We start from the raw sequence: 19,864 nt of genomic DNA, 5'->3' as shown, positions 1-19,864 counted from the left end.
CTTCACTCAAGGTGGAAGTATAATAGCTGAAAACTTACTTTCCCTGGTAAACCAATAAATGAAAGAATTTCATAACATCAGTCCCTCATTGTATCCTTCTACTAATCTTGGCAATTAATAAATCATTCAATTCCAGAAGCATTTAAAGACCGATGAGGTTAAAAAGAAAAAAGTTGATATTAGTATAAAGCAATTTGTCCAGGACCATGATACGGTAATTTCATCGATACAATGCATGCTAGATTACGTCAGACCTGATTCTAGCTTAAAAGAGGCAAGTGTCTTTCATATGTGTGATGACACGACAATCTTTTTTACGTGACTTCGCTGGGTTTTTTTTTTCTTATAACACTGTGCAAATGGCCAGCCTTTGTAGGATCTAGCAACATATGTTCAAGCACTTCAGATTCTGTGTTTGTCAATGGTGAACTTTTCTAGCTACCTCTTCAGGTATCTTAATTAGTTAGCTATCTCTGAAATTTTTCAGCCTTCTTTAATCTCAGTAAGTGTAGGTGACAGAATTTATAGAAATAAAGCCCTCTCACTCTTCAGTCTTACATTGTTAATAATTTAACAGTAATACTACCTTGCACCCGCTCAGCTATTGAGGATGTAACAAAAAGTTTCTCCAAAAGCAGAGGAGGTTTGCTGCTCATTTATTTGGTCTCCCATATCCTCCTCACAAATTATACAGCAGATACCAGATGTTTCAAGACAAGCATTTCGTTCTTCAGCGGGTCATTGGGCACATCAACTAATGCACTGATAACTTTGCTTTTGCTGGAACAGCAGTAAGTTAATTTGTAATTGTTGTTCTATGTCATATAAAGCAGAATATATCTTTGAATACCCACGAAGTTACATTAATATGCAGTTTTATTTTCAGCTCTGATTGCATTAACAACACTAAAGTCCCATTTGTTTTCTGCAGTCCAGTGGAAAGGAGAAAGCTATCTGCCTCGAAATTTGGACTGCTGTAGTCAATCTTACAATGCAGCAGCTTGGAAAAGAAGAGAAAAAAACACTAATGCTTCAGTGCTTTCAGGTAGTTTTAGAGGACTGATGGAACCCACTAACTTCAGTTCCAGGATCAAGGCCTAAGAGAAAAATTCCATCAAAGACTTGAAGTGCAAAGAATATATATACATATACATATACATATATGTATATATATAAAAATACCAAAAAGGTAAGACTCAAATTCAGCTTAGATGCATAAGAGTATAGCCACTTTAAGCTGTAAAAATGGACCTCTGCTGATAAGCAGAGATTGTTATATTGATTCAAAGCCTTCTAATTTGTTTGGATTTTTGTAGGAATGGCCTGCCTTAAAGGCTGCTCTCCAAGCCTTGAAATTTGCCCCATTCCAAAGTGAACAGTAGTTAGAACTGTCTGGAAGGGCACCACAGTTTTGTTTGCCTTTGACAGGTAAAGAATGTACTCTTTCCCCACTGTATCCAGGAATGCCTGGACTGCTTTGCTGAAATCTGCCCCAAAATGTGCGAAGAAACAACACAAGGCACAGTTGGCACTTTTCTTTCTTTCTTTTTTTTGGCAAAGTTATAAACAATGAAAACAAGGTATTGCAGTAGAATAGAGAAGGCTGGTTCAACAAGCAGGTGCTGCTGCCAGCTCCTTGAAAATTAATCTGAGAGTGAATGAGCAGAGTCATTCTTTGTAGCCACCTGTCTTCAGTCTGGCTCATTCTTCCCCTCAAAGGTGTGCTACCTCTGACACCTTTTCCTAGGACTGTCTGCAACCTTCTCTTCTTTTTCCCATTTCCTCATGGTGGTAGAAAAGCACTTTCCTGTGCATCCTGTGCATTTTCTCTAACCAGTTTTCCTCTCTTGTCCTGCCTGTGAGTTCTTTCTCAGGAGTCCTTTGCCAGAGGAAGTTGCGTGTTGGAAACGTATATTTTTAAAAATAGCACAGATGCTATTTCAGTTACTGTTTTGGCACCAATAAAAACATAACTTCTAGATTGAAATTTGCTAGATGGAAATTATCTCTAACTTTTCTGGTGAATGGGAGAAAAAAATACACATAAATAAATGCGTCTTACAAATGTTAAAGAAAAGCAAAAGCTTCATGTCACAAAAAGATTTAAACAACCTTGCTAGCTAGCTTTAAGAGCTTTGTGGCTGAACAAGTGTTTTTGAACTAGAATACTGGGGAAAGTTTCTTTCAGGAAAGGCCAAAGTTATCAGAGATCAAATTGCTGCCCCAAAATGGGCCAGATATGACCCCTGCTCTTCAAAGCATTGTGCAAAGAGCACATCTTCTATTTCACACACTGAACAGAGAAGTAGTTTGTTTGGTTTATATTCCCAGATGCTTCTTTGACATCTTATTTTCAGCGTGCACATGCTTAAGCCAGTGGGACCCAACAGCAGTGGAGGTGATCATGGCAGACCATCCTCACAGGTGAGGGTCAGCGTGGAGGCAGCCGGTGCGCTGGGGTGGTGCAGAGCACGGCGAGCCGCGCAGGCTAAGGAATGGCAGAGCAAGCAGTGCTGCCTGGATGACGGCACTGGGGCTGCGCCGGCAGACAGGACGAAAGCCAAGCAGGTTACATGCGGACAGCGTGTGTCAGGGCAGGGCTCTGCCGGAGGCCAAATGCCGCGACGGGAACCCGCTAATTAGCTGGTGCGAGCGTGTGCGACCCTGTGCCGTGCCCTACGTTATGATGGCGGCCAAAATGCACGGGTTTCTGAGCAGCTCCCCGCCACGCAGCCCGGGCTGGTGCTGCACCCACGGCTCTGGGGGCTGGGGGCTATGGGAGGCCGCCCCTTCCCAGCTGCACCACCCTGTTTGCCCCACAGGCCCCAGGACGCCTCGTTGGCTTTGGCTCCTCTCCATCCCGGGTTGCCGCCGCTGCCCGTGGGGGCATGAAAGGGCAGGCTCGGTCCATGTGAGCTGTGCACATGGGCAACCTCGGCCCACCCACGCTTCCCAGCACCGACGGGGCGGGCTTCCCCCCTGCTGGGAAGCGGTGTGGGCCGAGCACCGCCCCGAGGGGCCGGAGCAGGAGGAGGAGGAGGAAGAGGAAGAGGCAGAGGGGCAGCGCCGCTCCGCGGCCGCCCGCCCCTCGACGGCTGTGATGGACAGCCCGCGGGGCGGGGTGGGGCGGGCCGCCGCTATGCAAATCGCCCCGCCACCGCAGCCAATGGGCTGGCGAGGCGAGCCGCAGGGGCGGGGCCCCCCGTGGGCTCTAGCGCTGCCCCGACGGCGCGGGCGCTCCGGTGGCACCGGCACCTTCGGGAGGAGCGCGGGCCGGGCCGGGCCGGGCCGGGCCGAGCCGAGCCGAGCTGAGCCGTCCTGTGCCGTCCTGCCCGGGCGGTGAGCACCTGCAGGGGGATGGGGGGTGCAGGGGAGACGGCGCCTTCCTCGGGGGCGGGGAGCGGGTTGCGGCGGAGCTCCTTCCCCCGACGGGCACGTCTCCGGCGGCGGCGGGGAGATGCTGTCGGCTCCCCGCACCGGAGCCCTTCACGCACCCCCGAGCCCCGTCGATGGGGCGGGAGAGAGCCGGTTCCCGTGCGGTCCCCTGCGCCCAGCATAGCCAGCAAGCAGGGAGGAAATGTGGGGTTTTCGGAGCACTTTGCAATATCGTTTTGCGTAAGAGTAAGCGAAACAGCCCCATTTCAGTACTGCCTCTCGGCCGTCGCTGAGGGGAAGTTGTAGGGGAGTGCTGTTGCCGTCTGAAGCCCCGCAGCTTTAACTGCTGTGTTATAGCTGTAGTCTCCGCAAGAGGCGAGAAGGGATTGCTGTTGGTTTTTCATGGTGTAGCAGGTTGAGGAAAAAACAAAGACGTTTGCAATGTCGAGCCCGGAAGGGATGTTTCCAAATTGGTCTCTTCATCCAGGCCAAACGGTTGTCTGAATTTCCAGCTGCCTTCATTGTCTGACTTAAAAGTGACACTTCATTCATAGTTCTCCTATGGCATTATGAATAGCTCAGAGTGGACTTTGTAGATAGCTGGTTTTATACACAAAGTATAATAGCTTTTACTCCTTTCTTGGGCATCAGAATGGCCAGATCCGTGAGTGACTGCAAAAGTTAGCATTCTTTGATTGTTTCCTATTAATTGATACTAATTTCCTTCCCTGTGAAGAAGAATTAGTACTTGTATATGCCTGAGATAACTGCATGCAACTGTGTGATACCAGGAAAGGAAATGACTACAATAACAGCATTGGCCTAAAATGGACATTCAAACTCCTTGTGCCTGTTCTTTAGATTGTATTTTTGGAACCATTTTTTAAGCTTTTTTAAGGGATCAAAATGGGAATATGTGGCTCTTTAAGGTGAGAGTACAACTTAAAGGATACTGTTTTCCTAATAATAGTCTTACTTGCTATTTAAATAGTTTTATATTGAAGTAGTATGACTACAAGATGAGCATAGTTTTTCTTCACTTGGAAGAACAGACTGAAGTTAGACCCCTAAAAAAGAATGGCTTAGATGCCCCTCACCCCCATGTGTGAACACCATTTTCTCACCCCTGTTTTTTGCACTGACTGCACTGTATGACCACTGCTCTGAAACTGAAATTGCACATTAAGTCATATGGCACATACATCTGCTTTTTGGCTGAGACTAAAACTGGAAGTTAACCTCTGTTGTCGTAAGAGATTCTTATCAAGAAAACAAGCACTTTCCGAAGATCTCTTGACATGTTAGAAGGGGGATAGTGTGATAAGTTACTTCTGGGCACTGCAAATAAACATAACGAGTTGCATATTATATCACACAGCCTTGGAGATTTCTGGTGTTGTGGAGTTAGGCTCCATATCTAACACATTTACAAATTTTTTGAAATAGTTTTCTGTTTTACTCTATACTGTTTTAGGAAAGTGAGAGGGGACCTTTCATGAGACAAAACGAAATGATAATATGATAGTAACTAAGATCTACTCTAAAAGGAGAAATGCGAGTTGCCACTGGTACAAAAATAGTAGGGAGCAAAGAGAATTGACTGGGTAAAATAAATTACCAGAGTTTTTCCCTAGCATAGGCACACACTTACAGTGCGCTAGACACACAATGAGACAGGGAGTGAGAAGGATTTTAACAAACAGAAAATCATGCAAACAGAGGCTTACAAAGAGATTTTAAGACTTTACCTCATCCATTCTGGTGCATTGTAGCAGTGCTTGTAAACCAGACCTGAAAGAGGGCTTTTTAGTCTGTCTGTATTCTCTAAAGAAGAGAGTTCCACAATGTTCCCGTGGAGAACTGGTCCAATTTTCAGCTCCTGTCTCGGTAAGAAAGTGTTTCCTGCTACATCTCATGAGTGAGTCAAATGCATTACTTTGTGTGTTTCTGCAACAGGGACACGGTAACAAACTGATCCTTTCTCTTCTTATAAACTTGTTTTATATATTGGAGTACTGTGTCTCTCTTCCTGGTTGTCTACATGAAATCATGTGTAGACACTCTCCAGTATTCTGCAATGTTCTTAGTTCGGTAACTGGTGCTGGATGTAGTCTTGCAGTTGAGGCTTTGCCTATGGCAAGCAGCGCAGGATCAGTACTTTCCTTGTCGTCTGTTATATAAGGCACATCAGCTCAGAATGTGATTTTTTTTTTTTTTACAACAGTATAGTATTGTGAATTTTTTTTTAGTTCGCAGTTTGGCATAATCCCACTGATGCTTTCCTGCTACCAAACTAGGTATTCTCTATTTTCTATCTGTGCAAATAGTATCTTCTAAATATGCCATACTAGGCTTGTCTCGCTACTGAATTTCCTTTTATTTTTGTAATCACTTTTCTTACTTGCCAAGATCATCTAAATTCTAATTATTTCTCTTCTGTCTGTCACCAAATGCTTCTTTGGGTCTGTTTCCACTTCAGTGTCATCTGCAGACTATATAAGTTCATGCTTGGTTCCATCATCCAAGTTGCTAATAAAAAATATGGATAGCCTCCTAATTTGACAGAAAATCATCATAATGTTGGGATATTCCAAAACAGTTTTGATGGTTAGAAAATGCCTGGTGTGTCAGATATGAAAGTGCTTGGCCAGATAGCCCCTCCATTATCTTTTATCTGGCCCATCAGCTTTCTTTGACTCTTTGGTCATCCTTGTAGTGCAGGGATGACAAAACACAGTGCAGAAATTGCTGAGGTAGTGTTAATTTAGTCCAACAGACTCATCTCAGCACCAAACACAGGATTACACTTTTATGCTGTTTTGCAAAGAAGCTGTTCCTGGTTGCTCTTGCATATTGGGCTACTCCCTGAGACAAGGCCTTCACGTGAGCCATCTCTGATCAGAAACAACATTATTGAAGAGTGGCTATGCTGCTCCTGACTAGAGCTGGCTCATGGGGGAGCCAGTTCTTGGGGAATGGTATGTGAAACTATTACTATGATTCATTTTTTATATCTATTTTGATAGCTTTTGCTGATTGTGTCAAACATCATGATATCTCATCTAGCCTACCAAACGAAGTGTTTGGCACTTCTGGTCTAGACCATATTTCTGTAGTTTATCACAGAGGGAATGATATCACATATCTTGACTTTAGTAAGTCTTATCATGTGTGCAGCTTTTGCCTTATCTACTGTGCCAGTCAACCTGTCAGAGAAAAAAGTTGAATTGGTTTGATGTGAGATTATTCTTGACAAACGCATGTTGACTAAAGCCAAGAAAGCGCTGAATCCTTCAGCTTTTTCTGCTCTATTTCATTTGTGCCATATCCGTGTTAGTAACAAATCACTTCTTTCTTGAAAACAACAATAAAGCCTGCTTGAGCTTTGTATATGCCCAGTCAGGAAAAGCATCTCCAAGCACCACTGGCCAGCACATCCGTAATTACATTTGTACTTTGTCTCAACTTCACTGGTACTTTTAACAGGCCTGTAAACACCAATGGGCTGCTAAACAGTGTAGAGTAATTGTCTAAAATCTTCCAGTGCCTGGCATGTCCCTGAGCTGAGGATGTGGGTAGGCATGTGTGGCTATGGGGATTATCTCCTGACTGAAACTGTTTTGGTCCTGTTACAGTTGTGCAGATTTTGCAGTAGAACCCAGAACTGGGCCTCAAGTGATCCACTGTACTGATCCACTTGACTAAATATCAATTAAAATAACCCTTTTTTAATTTCAAAGGTTGTTCTTTTTTTTTGAGTAGAGTACTAGATCTCAGATTGTAACACTATACTATGAGCTGTAAATATATGTATATTTACAGAAGTAAATGCTATTGTGCTAATTTAAAATGTCTGTAGAACATGTTGCTTCTGACTGATGATCACATCCAACCTCATGTTTCTACTCATGCCAATATAATGTCTTAATCACTTCTAAATACCATTCGGTCCTAGCAATAGTAGTTATACAAATGTGGTATGTACATAGCTATTCAGTTGAGCCAATCTGTTTCAAGGAAGCAGAGGTGATTAATGAGATAATGTACATACTCGAAGCACTATAGTAACAGCACCACATGAGTGCGTAGTCTGATTTCCTCGCATAATGACTCATAATAATACTGAACTGTAGTAATTGCCAAGAAACGCATGGATGGCTGTCTCATTGCTTATGCTAGTCTTACGTTTCTGTGTTACTATTTGCAACCCTATAATGTGCCTGATGAGGTATAACACACACTCCCCTTGTCTCTAGCAAGGCCAATTTTACCTGAAGACTTTAATTCTGCCTATCACGGGAAGCAGGAATAAAGGATATACTGTTAACCTACAATACATTAAATAAGATGTCAGAGTACTGAATAGAGAACTATGGTGGGATTTTTTTCTTCCCCTCTGTTAAAATACAAGCAGAAAGATGTTCATCTATTCTTTATAATACCATTTTGTTTTTAAAAAGCTGTGCACATTAAAATTGATCAGAATGAGCTTGCAGGTCTCAGGGATCCCACTTACTTAGCAGGTTTTTGAAACTTGAAGTTGCTAACTATATTCTGTGTCTAGTACTCTTTGTAAAATGAAGTAGGTAAATTTGGGATATGCATTAGACTTTCCTGTCCTTAACTTCTACTTCAGTAGAAAACCATGATCACTGTTCAAGAGAGTTAGCAATTTCAGGAAGGGGTTCAAATGATATGTGTGAAGATGAACACTTTTTAATGGACTATGCAGTGAAGATGGAGAAAGCTTTCTGGCTACTGCCCTGGTACTGGTCTCCACAAACCAAACAGAAACAAATGTAGTTGCAATTTCTCATCAGTACGATTTATGAGAAAAATGCAAGAGAAGATACCAGCAAGCCATCTTACTGCCTATCCAGGATTGAAAACTCTCGGTGGTGATCCACAGCTTGCCCAAGGAAATCTAAACAACTCAGTAAATACTAGCAGCCAACCTATATACAAGAGACTGTCCTCTCCAAGGCAAGAGTAGCATCTACTTAGTATGTGCTACTGTGTAGTAACAAGAAGCTTAAGCTTCAGGCTTTTTGCCCGTCTCTTCATGAATATATGGAAAATGAAATGGCTTTCATATGTGCATTTAATGTATGCCAGCAGCTTCTTCTAGTTTTATTAAAGGTGTCTGGGAAACCTGATAACCAGGCTATGGTAAATACCGAGATAGGTAATCTTCTGCAATAAGTCTGGAAATTATGAGATGAATACTAGATTCTGGAATATATAATACACTGTGGTGCAGCAATTGAGAGTTACTTTGTATTGAAGAGATCCAACACTGTTAAACGACAAGTCAAAAAGGAATCACAAAAGCAGTTAGTATTCAAGCAATTATTGCCTCATTACATTGAGTTAGAGGCAACAAACTATTTGAAAGTTATTTTTTTCCCCTAGGCCTTTTTAACTAGCCTTCCTTGTAGGAAAGAATATATCAGCTGGTAATAAACAACTTGTTTTGGTACATAAAACATGTAGTTGGGTTCCTAGCTGAGCTGATGGACTAAAATACATGACAGAGAGTAATTATGTGTATGGCCTTTTAAAGGCTGCGTTGTAAGAAAAAAGCTAAATAGAATCATGATCTTGAAGAAGAGAAAAGAGAAATTGACAATTCATGTAAGCTTTCGAAAGAAACTGCCGTGAGACATTTGCAATTGTGTGCGCTTTCCACTAGTGTGGAAAGTAAAAAAGAGGTATTCTGCTGTAAGCAGGCTTTGACTACAATATGAAGGGGGTAATGTCTAGTATTCTTCAGATACATTTGTCACATCTTGCTAGATTCCTGTAGCTTTCTAACTGGTGCTTCAGTGTTAATAGGTATCTTTTCACTCCTGAATACATTTTGTGTGTTTTTAAACATTGCCAAATACAGGAAACTCTAGAGAAAATGATAGCTTCCTTTCCGTGAGGCTAGAAAAAGATTTTGACGTGCTGATCTCTGTCACAGTTGCTAATACTGGAGCAGAATATGCAGATGTGATCTTAAAACAGCTGCAGAAGGCACAGTGTCCTAATCACTAGATTATGACTTTTGGTGTTGCCTAAAGCTCTTGTAGATGAGAAGCAAAAAAGAGAGAACTGATTTGAGGGATTCAAGCCTACAGTACACCAGTGATGAAGAGGGAAAAGTTGTCTGAAAAGATGATGATCACTCTGCTGTAAAAGTCAATTAGGAGCTCCTTTGTCAAGAGGAAAACGTATTGCAAACAATAGTCAGTTCTCCAAGTTGATATCATCTGATCTATTATTGGAGAATAGATACCAGGCAAAATGATTCAATCTGCAAAAACCCAGTTGTTTCCAAAACAGAAAGATGCTAGAAAATAACAAGTAAATCTGAGACTCCATCCCTTAAATGAAAGGCTTCAGTTGTATTTAACGCTTCTTTTTTTCTTATGATTCTTAAATGATTCAGACTTTCCTTCAGCAGTAGCAGATTATTTGCCTTGTAACTGAGTGTGCTAGGCTCAGCCAATCCATCTGAGTTAATGCCCATCAGTACTGCGTGGTCCATAAACAGTATGGGAAACTACTGGAATGTGCTGATACACAGTTGGCTATGATGTAATTCTGCCTATGAACAGGTTATTTCCTAATTGTTCAGTGTCACATCTGTCATGTGTCATGCAACCAATAGCACCTGTCACTCAGAGACAGGATATTAGCCCAGGTGATCCGTGTGGGTTCATAGTGGAGCAAGTATTGTCTTTTACCTTTGGAGGGAGAGGGGAACTGCAGGTGAAAGAAATGAGTTACGAATGACTGGTTTTGAAATATCCATTGTTCCTCAAATAGGCCATTTCAGCTGAGGTAAGTTTCATCATGTAAGTCCTTACTCAAGGAGTATGAATCAATGAAAAGATTACTGCCTAGACTTAATCCACAAGTTGGTATTAACTAGCAACTGCCTTATATGAAGGCTGTAAGAAAAAATGTACACTGGCTTCCTTCCCTGCCGCTTGTGATATAAATCTGGATGGTATGCTGAAAATCCTGGGTTATTTCACCCTTTGTCCCCAAACTCAGTGATATGGATATACAGATGTTAATGCTGAAACAAATGTAGGTGTGCAAGTAGCTTGTTTCTGTAGAAATAAGTTAGTTCTACTCAGATAACAGGATGGAAAACATTAGCATAGTGGAAGTAAACGCTTGCAGTAATATGCATAACATGTCCTTACTACTAAATTCTATTGCTATAAAAGGCTTGTTTTGTCAGGCATTTTATATTACAGAAGTTCAGGACTCCTCTTTGTATGTGAGGCTATTGGAAAGGGTTTTTATGTGTATTTGAGGTTTCTGACTTTCAAAATGGAGCTCCTTTTCTGTCTGAAGTCAGATGTTTCATAGAGTTATGTATGGCCAAAGTCTTACTGCAACAGGATTGTCTGCATCCTTCTCATGCATCATAGGAAAGCTATTCATAGTGGTGATTAATACCAAGAAGTAGCATGCTAACATGAAGAGAGGAATACTAAACATGTCCTCAGCTGACTATACTTGATGGGTATCTGGCTTCGAAGTTGTAACCCTTACAGTCGTAACCTACTCTATATTTTCTCTATGTGTGTGTGTGTGTGTGTGTACACAATGATGAATTGCATAAGAAACTTGATTTTTACAAGGACAGATTTATGTAGCTAAAAACCACAAACACAGAAGTACATGTTCCAGTTTGAATATCCACAGTATTTTAGAAGAAAATCAAGCTGACAGCTAGCCTATTAAAACACACACACTCAGAATTAAGGTATCTTTACTCTCTAGGCTGTTATTCCAGAATACAGAGTAGCTGGTGCCCTGAAATTGTAATGTAGGAGATGCATCTTAAATAACCCTGTGCAAGTAGCTGAATATGTTTAGCTCTTACACTCCAATCATCAAACTTTTAATCTAAGGCTGAATCATAGAATCACAGAATAACTTAGACTGGAAGGGACCTCTGGAAATCATTTGGTCCAAAAACGCCCCTTCAAAGCACATCCTGTTAGATCAGGTTGCTGAGGGCTATGTCCAGTTGAGTTTTGACTATGTCCAAAGATGCAGATTCTACAGTTTATCTGGGCCTCTGTTCCAGTGTATATAAAAGGTGTTTTTGTTTGTTTCTTTTCCCCAACTATTTGGTCAGAATTTTCCTTGTTCCCACTTGGGTCCATTGCCTCTCATGCTGTCACGGTGTGCCTCTAAGAAGAGTCTATACCCTCATATTAAGTATTTGCAGACAGCAATAAGATCTCCCTTGAGCTTTCTGTTTTCCAGACTGAGCAATGCCAGCTCTCAGGCTCTCCCCACATTGCAGATGCTCCAACCCCCTGACCAGCTTGGTGGCATTCGCTGGAGGCGCTCTAGTGCGTCCACGTCTCTCCTGCACTGAGGAGCCCCAGATTGGACGCCGCATTCCAGATGCGGTCTCCCAAGTGCCAAGCAGAAGGAAGGGAATCACTTCTCTTGACCTGCTGGTTATGCTTTTGCTAATGCAGCCCAGGATGCTGTTGGCCTGCTTTGCCGCAAGGGCGCATTGCTGGTTTATGTTCAACTTGGTGTCCACCAGCAGCAGCCCCAGGTCCTTTTCTGCCAGGTTGTTTTCCAGTCAGTGGGCCCCAGTTTGTACTGCTGCATGGGGCCCTATATTAGGAAGGGCATTGCCACTGATTTTAAAAAATGAGGGCTGAGCCTATTCCTAGCAAATAGTGATGTCTTATTTATTAATATATTGCTGATTTAATTACAAGCAGCACTATCAACATGTAAATAAATGTAAGTAAACTTGCGTGACTGACAACAGCATCTAATAAAGGAGATCAACTTTCCTAAATACTGATCAGTTAAGCTGAATTTTTTCGGCTGCCTGGTTGCCCCTGCTTTTCCATTGCTGTTTGCTTATTTGTTTTGGTATATATTATCAGTTCTGTCAAGACACTGGGAATGCCCAGAAGTCCTTATCCTTTCTTGGAAAGATACAGTTCCCCTTTGCTTGAAACAGGAATTTGAAATGGGGGAAGACTGCTGTACTGGTATTGCATTTGAGCCTGTTTTTTTTAATATGAAAATTTAGCAAAATGTACAAATTCTAAGTTTCTGAAAGCTGCAGCTTGCAAATGCCCAACATAAGTTTAATGTGTTCCTTGAGCAAAAGGTGTTGTCAGAAGGCTGAACTCTAAACATGTTCTGTTCCTTCACAGGTCCCGTGCTGTGGCCGAATATTGCAAATGCCAACCTACAGAACAACTGAACATGCTCTAGCATGAAGCTGAATAGGTCTCCTCTGCAATTTGTGCTTTGTGGCCTGATACAGCACTGAAATACAGGTAGAAAGTCATTCTCTTCCTGTTCTGCATTCTGTCCAGGCACTGTATGTAGATAAGGAAGAGCATCTTACTTGAAAAGGTGAGGATAAGGTGGGAAGCAGCCTTGGTGATGCACTTTATAAATAGAAAGGGACAGATTCAGGAAGAATGGAAGAGGTGGCTTATAAAAAAAGTCACTGATTGTGCAGGGCTCTGAAGTCAGCTTGAAGAGACAGCATCCATTTGTTAAGACAGAAGTCTGGTCAGCCATTACCCTGACTGGTACAGGCCGTCAGCGCAGAGTTAAAAGACCCTAATCACCTTGAATGTAATTTTTAGTACATATATTCAAAAAATGCAGGCTTTTAGAGCTAAGCATTCAGAAGCAGAGAAATCCCAGGCTGAAGATTGTCAGTGCAACTTTAAATTCATCCCTTTGTGCATATTTAGAATTGGATCCTATTGGATCACAGAGTTCCTGAGCAATGCTGTATGCATCGTTGGAGCCGAACTTGTCACAAGTTGCCTAGATTCATGTGTTCATTTGTTGATGTCCGGCTTCTTACTTTGGGATCTTACTCAGCGAAGTGCCTGAGGCTTGCAGCAGCAACTGAAGTCAGAGGGAGCTGACTTCTGAACTTAAAAGGTACAAAGAACTATGCTGCAGGTGTCTTAAATTGTCATCATAACTCATCAAGAGTAATAGTTTTATCCTCAATCATTCTTTCCTGAAATCCCTGTCTGTAAAATGGGCTGTTAGCACTGCCTTTCTCCAAAAGATTATTCGGAGTTTATGAAGCATTCCAAGGATATCACAGGAGAAAGCCCCGAAGAAATGAACAGCAGTAACATAGTGAATGAGATATCTGGCCATAAACTGAATGATGAATATTAAATTTTACATTGTACAACTTTTATTCAGCACATACAGACCATAGGCAGAGACTCAGTGGAAGTGATAGTACATAGGCCAGTGATCATCTTCCTGTGTGAACACAACATCACAGTGCAATCTGAGACTACACTTGACTGCTCCTTACTTTTCTTTTAACATTTGACCTTTTAATCTTCATGCTGCATTAAAAAAAAAGTTAGAGGTATTTTTACAGGGATGTTAGAGGATTAGTATACACATCAACTTATTACAGCAATGGAATTTTCATTCTGTGATTTACTATGCGTTTGCTTCTCTATATCTGCTTATCTTTATTCTATCTAACACCTTAAAATAGTTGTGGATGAAGAAGACAAATCACAAGGTTACTCTTCTGGGTGTGGGGGAAAGGAAATATAGACCTTTTCCTACAAAACCAAGGTTATTGTACAGGAGTCCTCACTCAGTGTGGTTTTCTACTTAAATGTAAACTTTTCCCCCTCACGTCCTAGAGCTCTTGCTTAAATATTGAACAAACAAAAATGATTTATTACATTTGTACCAAATTCTCCATGTAAGTTTTATACATACTTGAGAGCATCTCTGGATTAAAATTGTTGGAAGTTTTAGATGTCTGTATTCCCTGAAGTTTGGAACAATAAGACGCAATACAGTACCTCTTAGATCTAAACATTCTTCACACATTTTTCCAGAAAAGAAGTGCACCACTTTTGTCAAGCACAAAAAATAAAACATGATTATTGATGAGCCAGTTGTCAAACTGTTCTCCTTGAAATTTTTTTTAGAGAGTCTGATGAAATTTATTTTCCCTCAAGTTTTGGGAATTGTAAGAACTGAGGTAACATAGGCCTGCACACATACTGTTTTGAAATGATTTAGTTCTACATGAATGCCATTTTGCTGCTGTGGATTGTCATTTTAAGGTTTGGTCATAGTAAACACTGGTTGCTGTTTCCAAATGTAGATGCAAAACATAAAAACAACAAACTGCTGAACACAACACATGGCATTTCCAGGGGAGGATCATAAGCTCTAAGGAAGCCAGTAAGGGTCAGGAATGCAGTCAGACTAGGAACTGTGCCAGGTTTTCAGAACCACATCTACATTTCAGGTGAAAAGCATCTGAGAAACAATTGGTGACCAGAAGAGATCTAAATAATCCTGAGATTGCTAGATGCCTCTTTGCTAGATGCAGCTTTAAAGTCAGGTAAACCTTTAGCACTCCCCCCACATTTTTGTTTCCTTTTTAGATGGGGATTTTTCATCTTGGTGTTTTTGCAGCATGAAGCAAAAAATCTTGATTTTTATTAATGCTGAGGGAGCTGAAAAACCTTTCATTTTCTAATGCTTTTCCTGTATGACTGCGTTGCATCTTTGTGGCTTATGGTTTAAAGTCAAACATTACATTTACATTTATGGATTCCTACATGAATGTTCTTCTCTCAGGATATTAATGAACTTTCTTGGCTTGTATTGCTTGGAAAAGTGTTGGTTAAAGTTAAAATTCACTTTTTGCACAAGTATAAATATGATCATAACAAGAACACTTCCCAAGACCAATATACAGCCTGTTTAACCATGCCAGCCCAAGACACTGTGTCTGTGATGGATTCTTTTTTCTCTCTTCCACAACCTCTTTAATACATCCATCAATCCCATGAAACAGATCACAAATTTGCATTCTTAATTCACATTGGATCTAGGTCTATTATCCTGGATATGTTCACATGCGATTTTCTTAACGTGGAGATCCTATGAATGGATACATTCACAGTGGATAACATGTTTGTAAGGGTTTGTGAGGATACTTAACTCCTTGAAAAACAAAAATGAATCTTCCAGATACAGAGATCTAGGGGATGTCATGCTTGATGTTGCTTCTGAATTTACTTTTCTTTCTTAATAATTTAAATGATGTCATGTGATGTACAGCTTTTGTGATGGGAAATTTTCCCGGTTGCTGTAACACTTAATACAACATTCTTGCTGAAGCTTTCAGATTTCACTTTCTATAAAGATTTTAAGTCCAGAGTTTCAGGTAAACAGCATGCTTAAAGGAGATTTATGTTTCATTACCATGTAACTGGTCTGTACAGATTACTCATTTTGTTGCTGTTGTAGTGAAATCTGTAATCCAGTATGTCTGAGGCAAATGCAGAAAACAGAACTTGATCTTTAACAACTGTGGTACTTTATTCCTTCAGTGGGGTGTTTCCATGGTACAAAAATGAAGAAGGGTTGGTTGGTTGATTTTACTTACAAAATGCGGCTATTACTGTGTTATTTTGCTTGATGCCTAGTGCACTACAATCGATGATAGCATCTGAGGACCCTGAACTTGTCTGTTTTTCGAAAATACTATCTTATTGCTTTCCATGCCATTCCTTGGAACTTTTCTCTCCAAACTGTATTGGTAAATGTTATTTCTGTTCCTGAGAGACTTCTACCCTTCTTCCAGGAAAAGCAAGCTTAGAATGAAAGGACCTGTAATTTCGGGTAGTTGATGTAATGAGGGGCTGGCTACACATACTGATAACTGAATGCTTCCTATCATTTGCTCATGAGTTTGTTTTTTTTCCTCCAAGTAATAGACTGGAGTTTTTAGGGGTTGTAGATTGTCTTACTACTCTTTTGGATTTGTTTCCAGGATTGGTTGTCTTCTGTCTTGCATTTTTAAGTTTCTAAGCTTTGTAGTTTCTAGAAGGGTACTCTAGCACCAGTTTTGGATCAGAGATTAATCACTGTATGAAATACCATGAACAAATTTAAAATCTGGTATTTTGGGTTTCTTTCATGTAAGATTAGCTGTGAACTTTCAGACCCTGTAAACCAATGTTCTGTTTACTTTTTTCCTCCTTTTCTTATTTCTCTGGCAGGATGAAAGACCGGCTAAATGAGCTATATGAATTTGCCAGGCTACATAATGAACAGTTTCCTGATAGTGAGGATGATGAAAATTCACCCCATGATACTCTCCTTTATGAGACTGATTATGCCTTGGCAACTCTTCATAAAGACATACAGAGCATCCGGACAGAAAATGGCCATCTAAAAGAAGATGTCAAGAGGCTTAGAAAACAAAACAGCCGCTTCCTTACTTCCATGCGTCGTCTTAGTAGCATCAAACGAGATACTAACAGTATTGCCAGAGACATCAAGGCCCGTGGAGAAGGCATCCATAGGAAACTCCAAATAATGAGAGATTTCAGCGAAGATGCAGTAACAAAATATGGTGTCACGTCCATCATTGCCAGGGTAGCAAAGAACCATTATGTTGACCTCATGCACGCCTTTCAGGAAGCCATGTTTGAGTACAATGCGACAGAGATGAACCAACGGGAGAACTGCAAGATTCGGATTCAGCGGCAGCTAGAGATAATGGGCAAAGATGTTTCTGGCAACCAGATTGAGGAGATGATCGAGCAAGGCAAGTGGGATGTCTTCTCTGAGAATCTCCTGTCAGATGTTAAGGGGGCTCGCTCAGCCTTGAATGAGATAGAGACGCGTCATAAAGAGCTAGTGAAGTTAGAAAGTCGCATCAAGGAAGTTCATGAGCTCTTTCTGCAGGTGGCCCTGCTAGTGGAGGAACAGGCAGACACCTTCGACATCATTGAGCTAAATATGCAAAATGTTGAGGACTATGTAGGAGAAGCTAAAGAACAAGTAAAAAAAGCTTTAGAATACAGAAGAAAACACCCTCTCAGAACAATCCTCTGCTGCTGCTTATCGTGTTGCAGAAGGTGATTATCCTACTGAACCTATTGTGGGCCGACTTGAATGTCTTCAAAATCTTTCCAGCAATTTTTCTTTAATGGCAACCCCTAGAACTGTGAGGGGTTATTGTGCGGTGGGTGTTTTGTTTGTTGCCTTTTTCTTGAATTCGCTGAAGGTACTTCTATTTATGGGCTACTAGAAATCTTGATAAAACTTTTTTATTTGTTTTTTATTTGAGATGTATTCTGTTGGTGTAGCTAGACGTGCAAGTATTTAGAAGACCTCTGTGTAATGATACTTGTTTCAGATAGGCAATAAAGAAGAATGAATGATAGGCTGATTGCTTGGCCCGGGGAAAATAAGAAATTCCACAGAAGTAACTTTATTCTTATTTGTCAAAGTGAGACTGCAGGCGGTGCAGACTCGCTGCCTGTGGTGACGCAATATACCATAGAATCAAAGTTTTGAATTTTAACTAGTTTGGAGCTTGCTTGATGTAAATAGTGGAACAGATTTTGCGCTGATCATCTGACAGAATATTGAACCTGTTAGTTTAGCAGAAGACACAGAACTAGTTTCAATTTCAACTTGATTTTCATCTTTCAGTGGCCTTAACAAGAGTAAACTGCATGTTAAATTATAAGTACCTTTTGCTCTGTTTGTGTGTAAGTGATTGATTTTCTCCATTTTGAACGCCCACAACCTTGCTAGAAGCACTGCGAAATTGTGGCATCTCACTGACTTTTTAAAATTGAGTCACTGTCCCATACTCTTAATTTCAAAACTGCCAAGCCTTTAAGCTTCTAATATATTTTTCTGCCAAGTAACACTTCAGCCAGTAGAAAGATGCATGCAGTGGCCTTCTGTAGAAGCACCCCTAAAAATACAACAGTTTAGAGTCTTTTGTGCTGGCACATAAACGCTTGCAGTTTAGTGGAAGGATTACCTCATCAGTAGACTTTTATTTTTATAAGCACTGATTTAATATTTTTATATATTTTAAATAATGTGAAGGATTAAATGTACTATCATTAAATTTCGCTGGTGTACAAAAAACTGAAGTTTTTCTCTCATTGTTAGGAAATCTCCATGTGCGAAAGAAAACAAACATGTTTCTTCAGTATACCTGAAGAAGAAAGACAACAACATTTTAATGTCATTTCAATCCTTTTTTTCAAGCTTAAACACAATCTCTCTTTTCCTCCAAGGGGAGTCTGGCCACAGTAGGTTTGGAATGTAAGGAGGAAACAGAAAATATCTGCAGCCCTAGAAACCACTGAGCATTGTCAGTGAAGCATGTATCCTAAGTTCTTGGGAGTGATGTTAGCTCCTACTTCTGGAGGTTCTCCAGCTATAGTATTTCTAGGTGGCTTCCTGATACACTGTGATCTATTGCTATCCTTTGAATTAATGCAGGACATTTTTTCAAAAGTTAGTGACTTTTATTTTAACTCTGAACCTATTTGTACGTATTTTAACAAATGTATTTAAACATTTCAAATGTTTTGTATTTGGGAGTTTTCATCGGGAGGTGTGCATAGCCATCTTCCTGCACCAATCACAATTAAACTTTTCCTTTTTGGTCTTTTGCACACTAATTTTATATGTAAAAAAAACCCCACCACCCCCCACTATTTCTTATTATTTATATTAATATAACAAAACAGTGAAATAATTTCAACTTCCAAGCTCTCATATTCTAGTGAAAAATGCTTCTTTGCCAGACGGGCCTTTTCACACCAACAGAAGCTAAATTAAAAGAAGCTAAAAATAGATATAGAACAGTTTTCAGAAAGTGAAAGCCTCTTTAGTTGAAGCACCCGTCTGTGATAACATGGAAGAGTGAGAAACACTGATCTTCTAAACTAGAAGATATTTTGATATTCAATGATGTCCTAATGACATCAGTATTACACTTGCTTGAGGACCTCTCAAACAACTCAAAATCCATACTTGAAATGGGATAAAGGAGGGTTTTGAGCTGGCACCATTACTACTCCTGTGGTGTTACTCAAGAAGACAAAGTCATTTTACTCCATGGGTACTGCCATTCAAGTCAGTGGCACTGTGCATTTGAAGAGAAATATCCTACACCTCAGAGGGTCAGAATGTGGGCATAAATCAAAGAGGAACAAACTATGTATTTTATTTGGTCTGTATATTCTTGGCACTCACCAATGCTTTTGATAAAGATGTGTAAATTTTTTGTTGTTGTTTGTTTCTTTTTTGCACATATGTATGTCTACAAATGCAATAAAATATTGAATAATAAAAACTGAAAATGCAGTGTTGTACATTGAAGCAGCAATTCTGAAGGGTTTCTTACATTGTGAGTTTAGTTTAAAAGCTACAGGACTAAACTGTTAAGTTGGTGAAAGGAAGTTAGTGCCTGAAGAAAATGTCCTCCTAGTATTTGCTGCCACAGTAAGTCAAGTGTATTGCATATTGAGACAGAATTACCATATTTTTTCCTGTAAAAAACATGAAAAAAGCTTTCATATATTCTAATATGATTCTCTACTGCAAGAAAAAATGCAAATTTACTCTTGCAGTTCTGACAAATCTTAATGATTTC

The 19,864-nt window shown here is 40.5% G+C and overlaps 1 protein-coding gene across 3 annotated transcripts; it reads left to right on the top strand.

Annotated features, from left to right (window-relative positions):
• The first annotated feature begins 3,182 nt into the window (after positions 1–3,182).
• Positions 3,183–19,548, top strand: STX11 (syntaxin 11). Of its 3 annotated transcripts, none has more exons than XM_026109798.2 (3): positions 3,183–3,339; positions 12,576–12,701; positions 16,452–19,548. In XM_026109798.2, exon 3 carries the CDS (start codon positions 16,453–16,455, stop codon positions 17,317–17,319), a length of 867 nt encoding a protein of 288 aa, XP_025965583.1. In that variant the 5' UTR covers positions 3,183–3,339; positions 12,576–12,701; position 16,452; the 3' UTR covers positions 17,320–19,548. The 3 variants fall into 3 exon arrangements, with proteins under 3 accessions (XP_025965583.1, XP_064365276.1, XP_025965585.1); XM_064509206.1 differs by having other exon boundaries at positions 12,576–12,780; XM_026109800.2 differs by lacking the exon at positions 12,576–12,701.
• Positions 19,549–19,864: the final 316 nt, after the last annotated feature.

The sequence above is a fragment of the Dromaius novaehollandiae genome, chromosome 3, assembly GCF_036370855.1.
Source record: "Dromaius novaehollandiae isolate bDroNov1 chromosome 3, bDroNov1.hap1, whole genome shotgun sequence".
Lineage (NCBI taxonomy): Eukaryota > Metazoa > Chordata > Aves > Casuariiformes > Dromaiidae > Dromaius > Dromaius novaehollandiae.
Note: the sequence above shows the minus strand (reverse complement) of the source record. Positions and strands in the feature narration are given on the sequence as shown.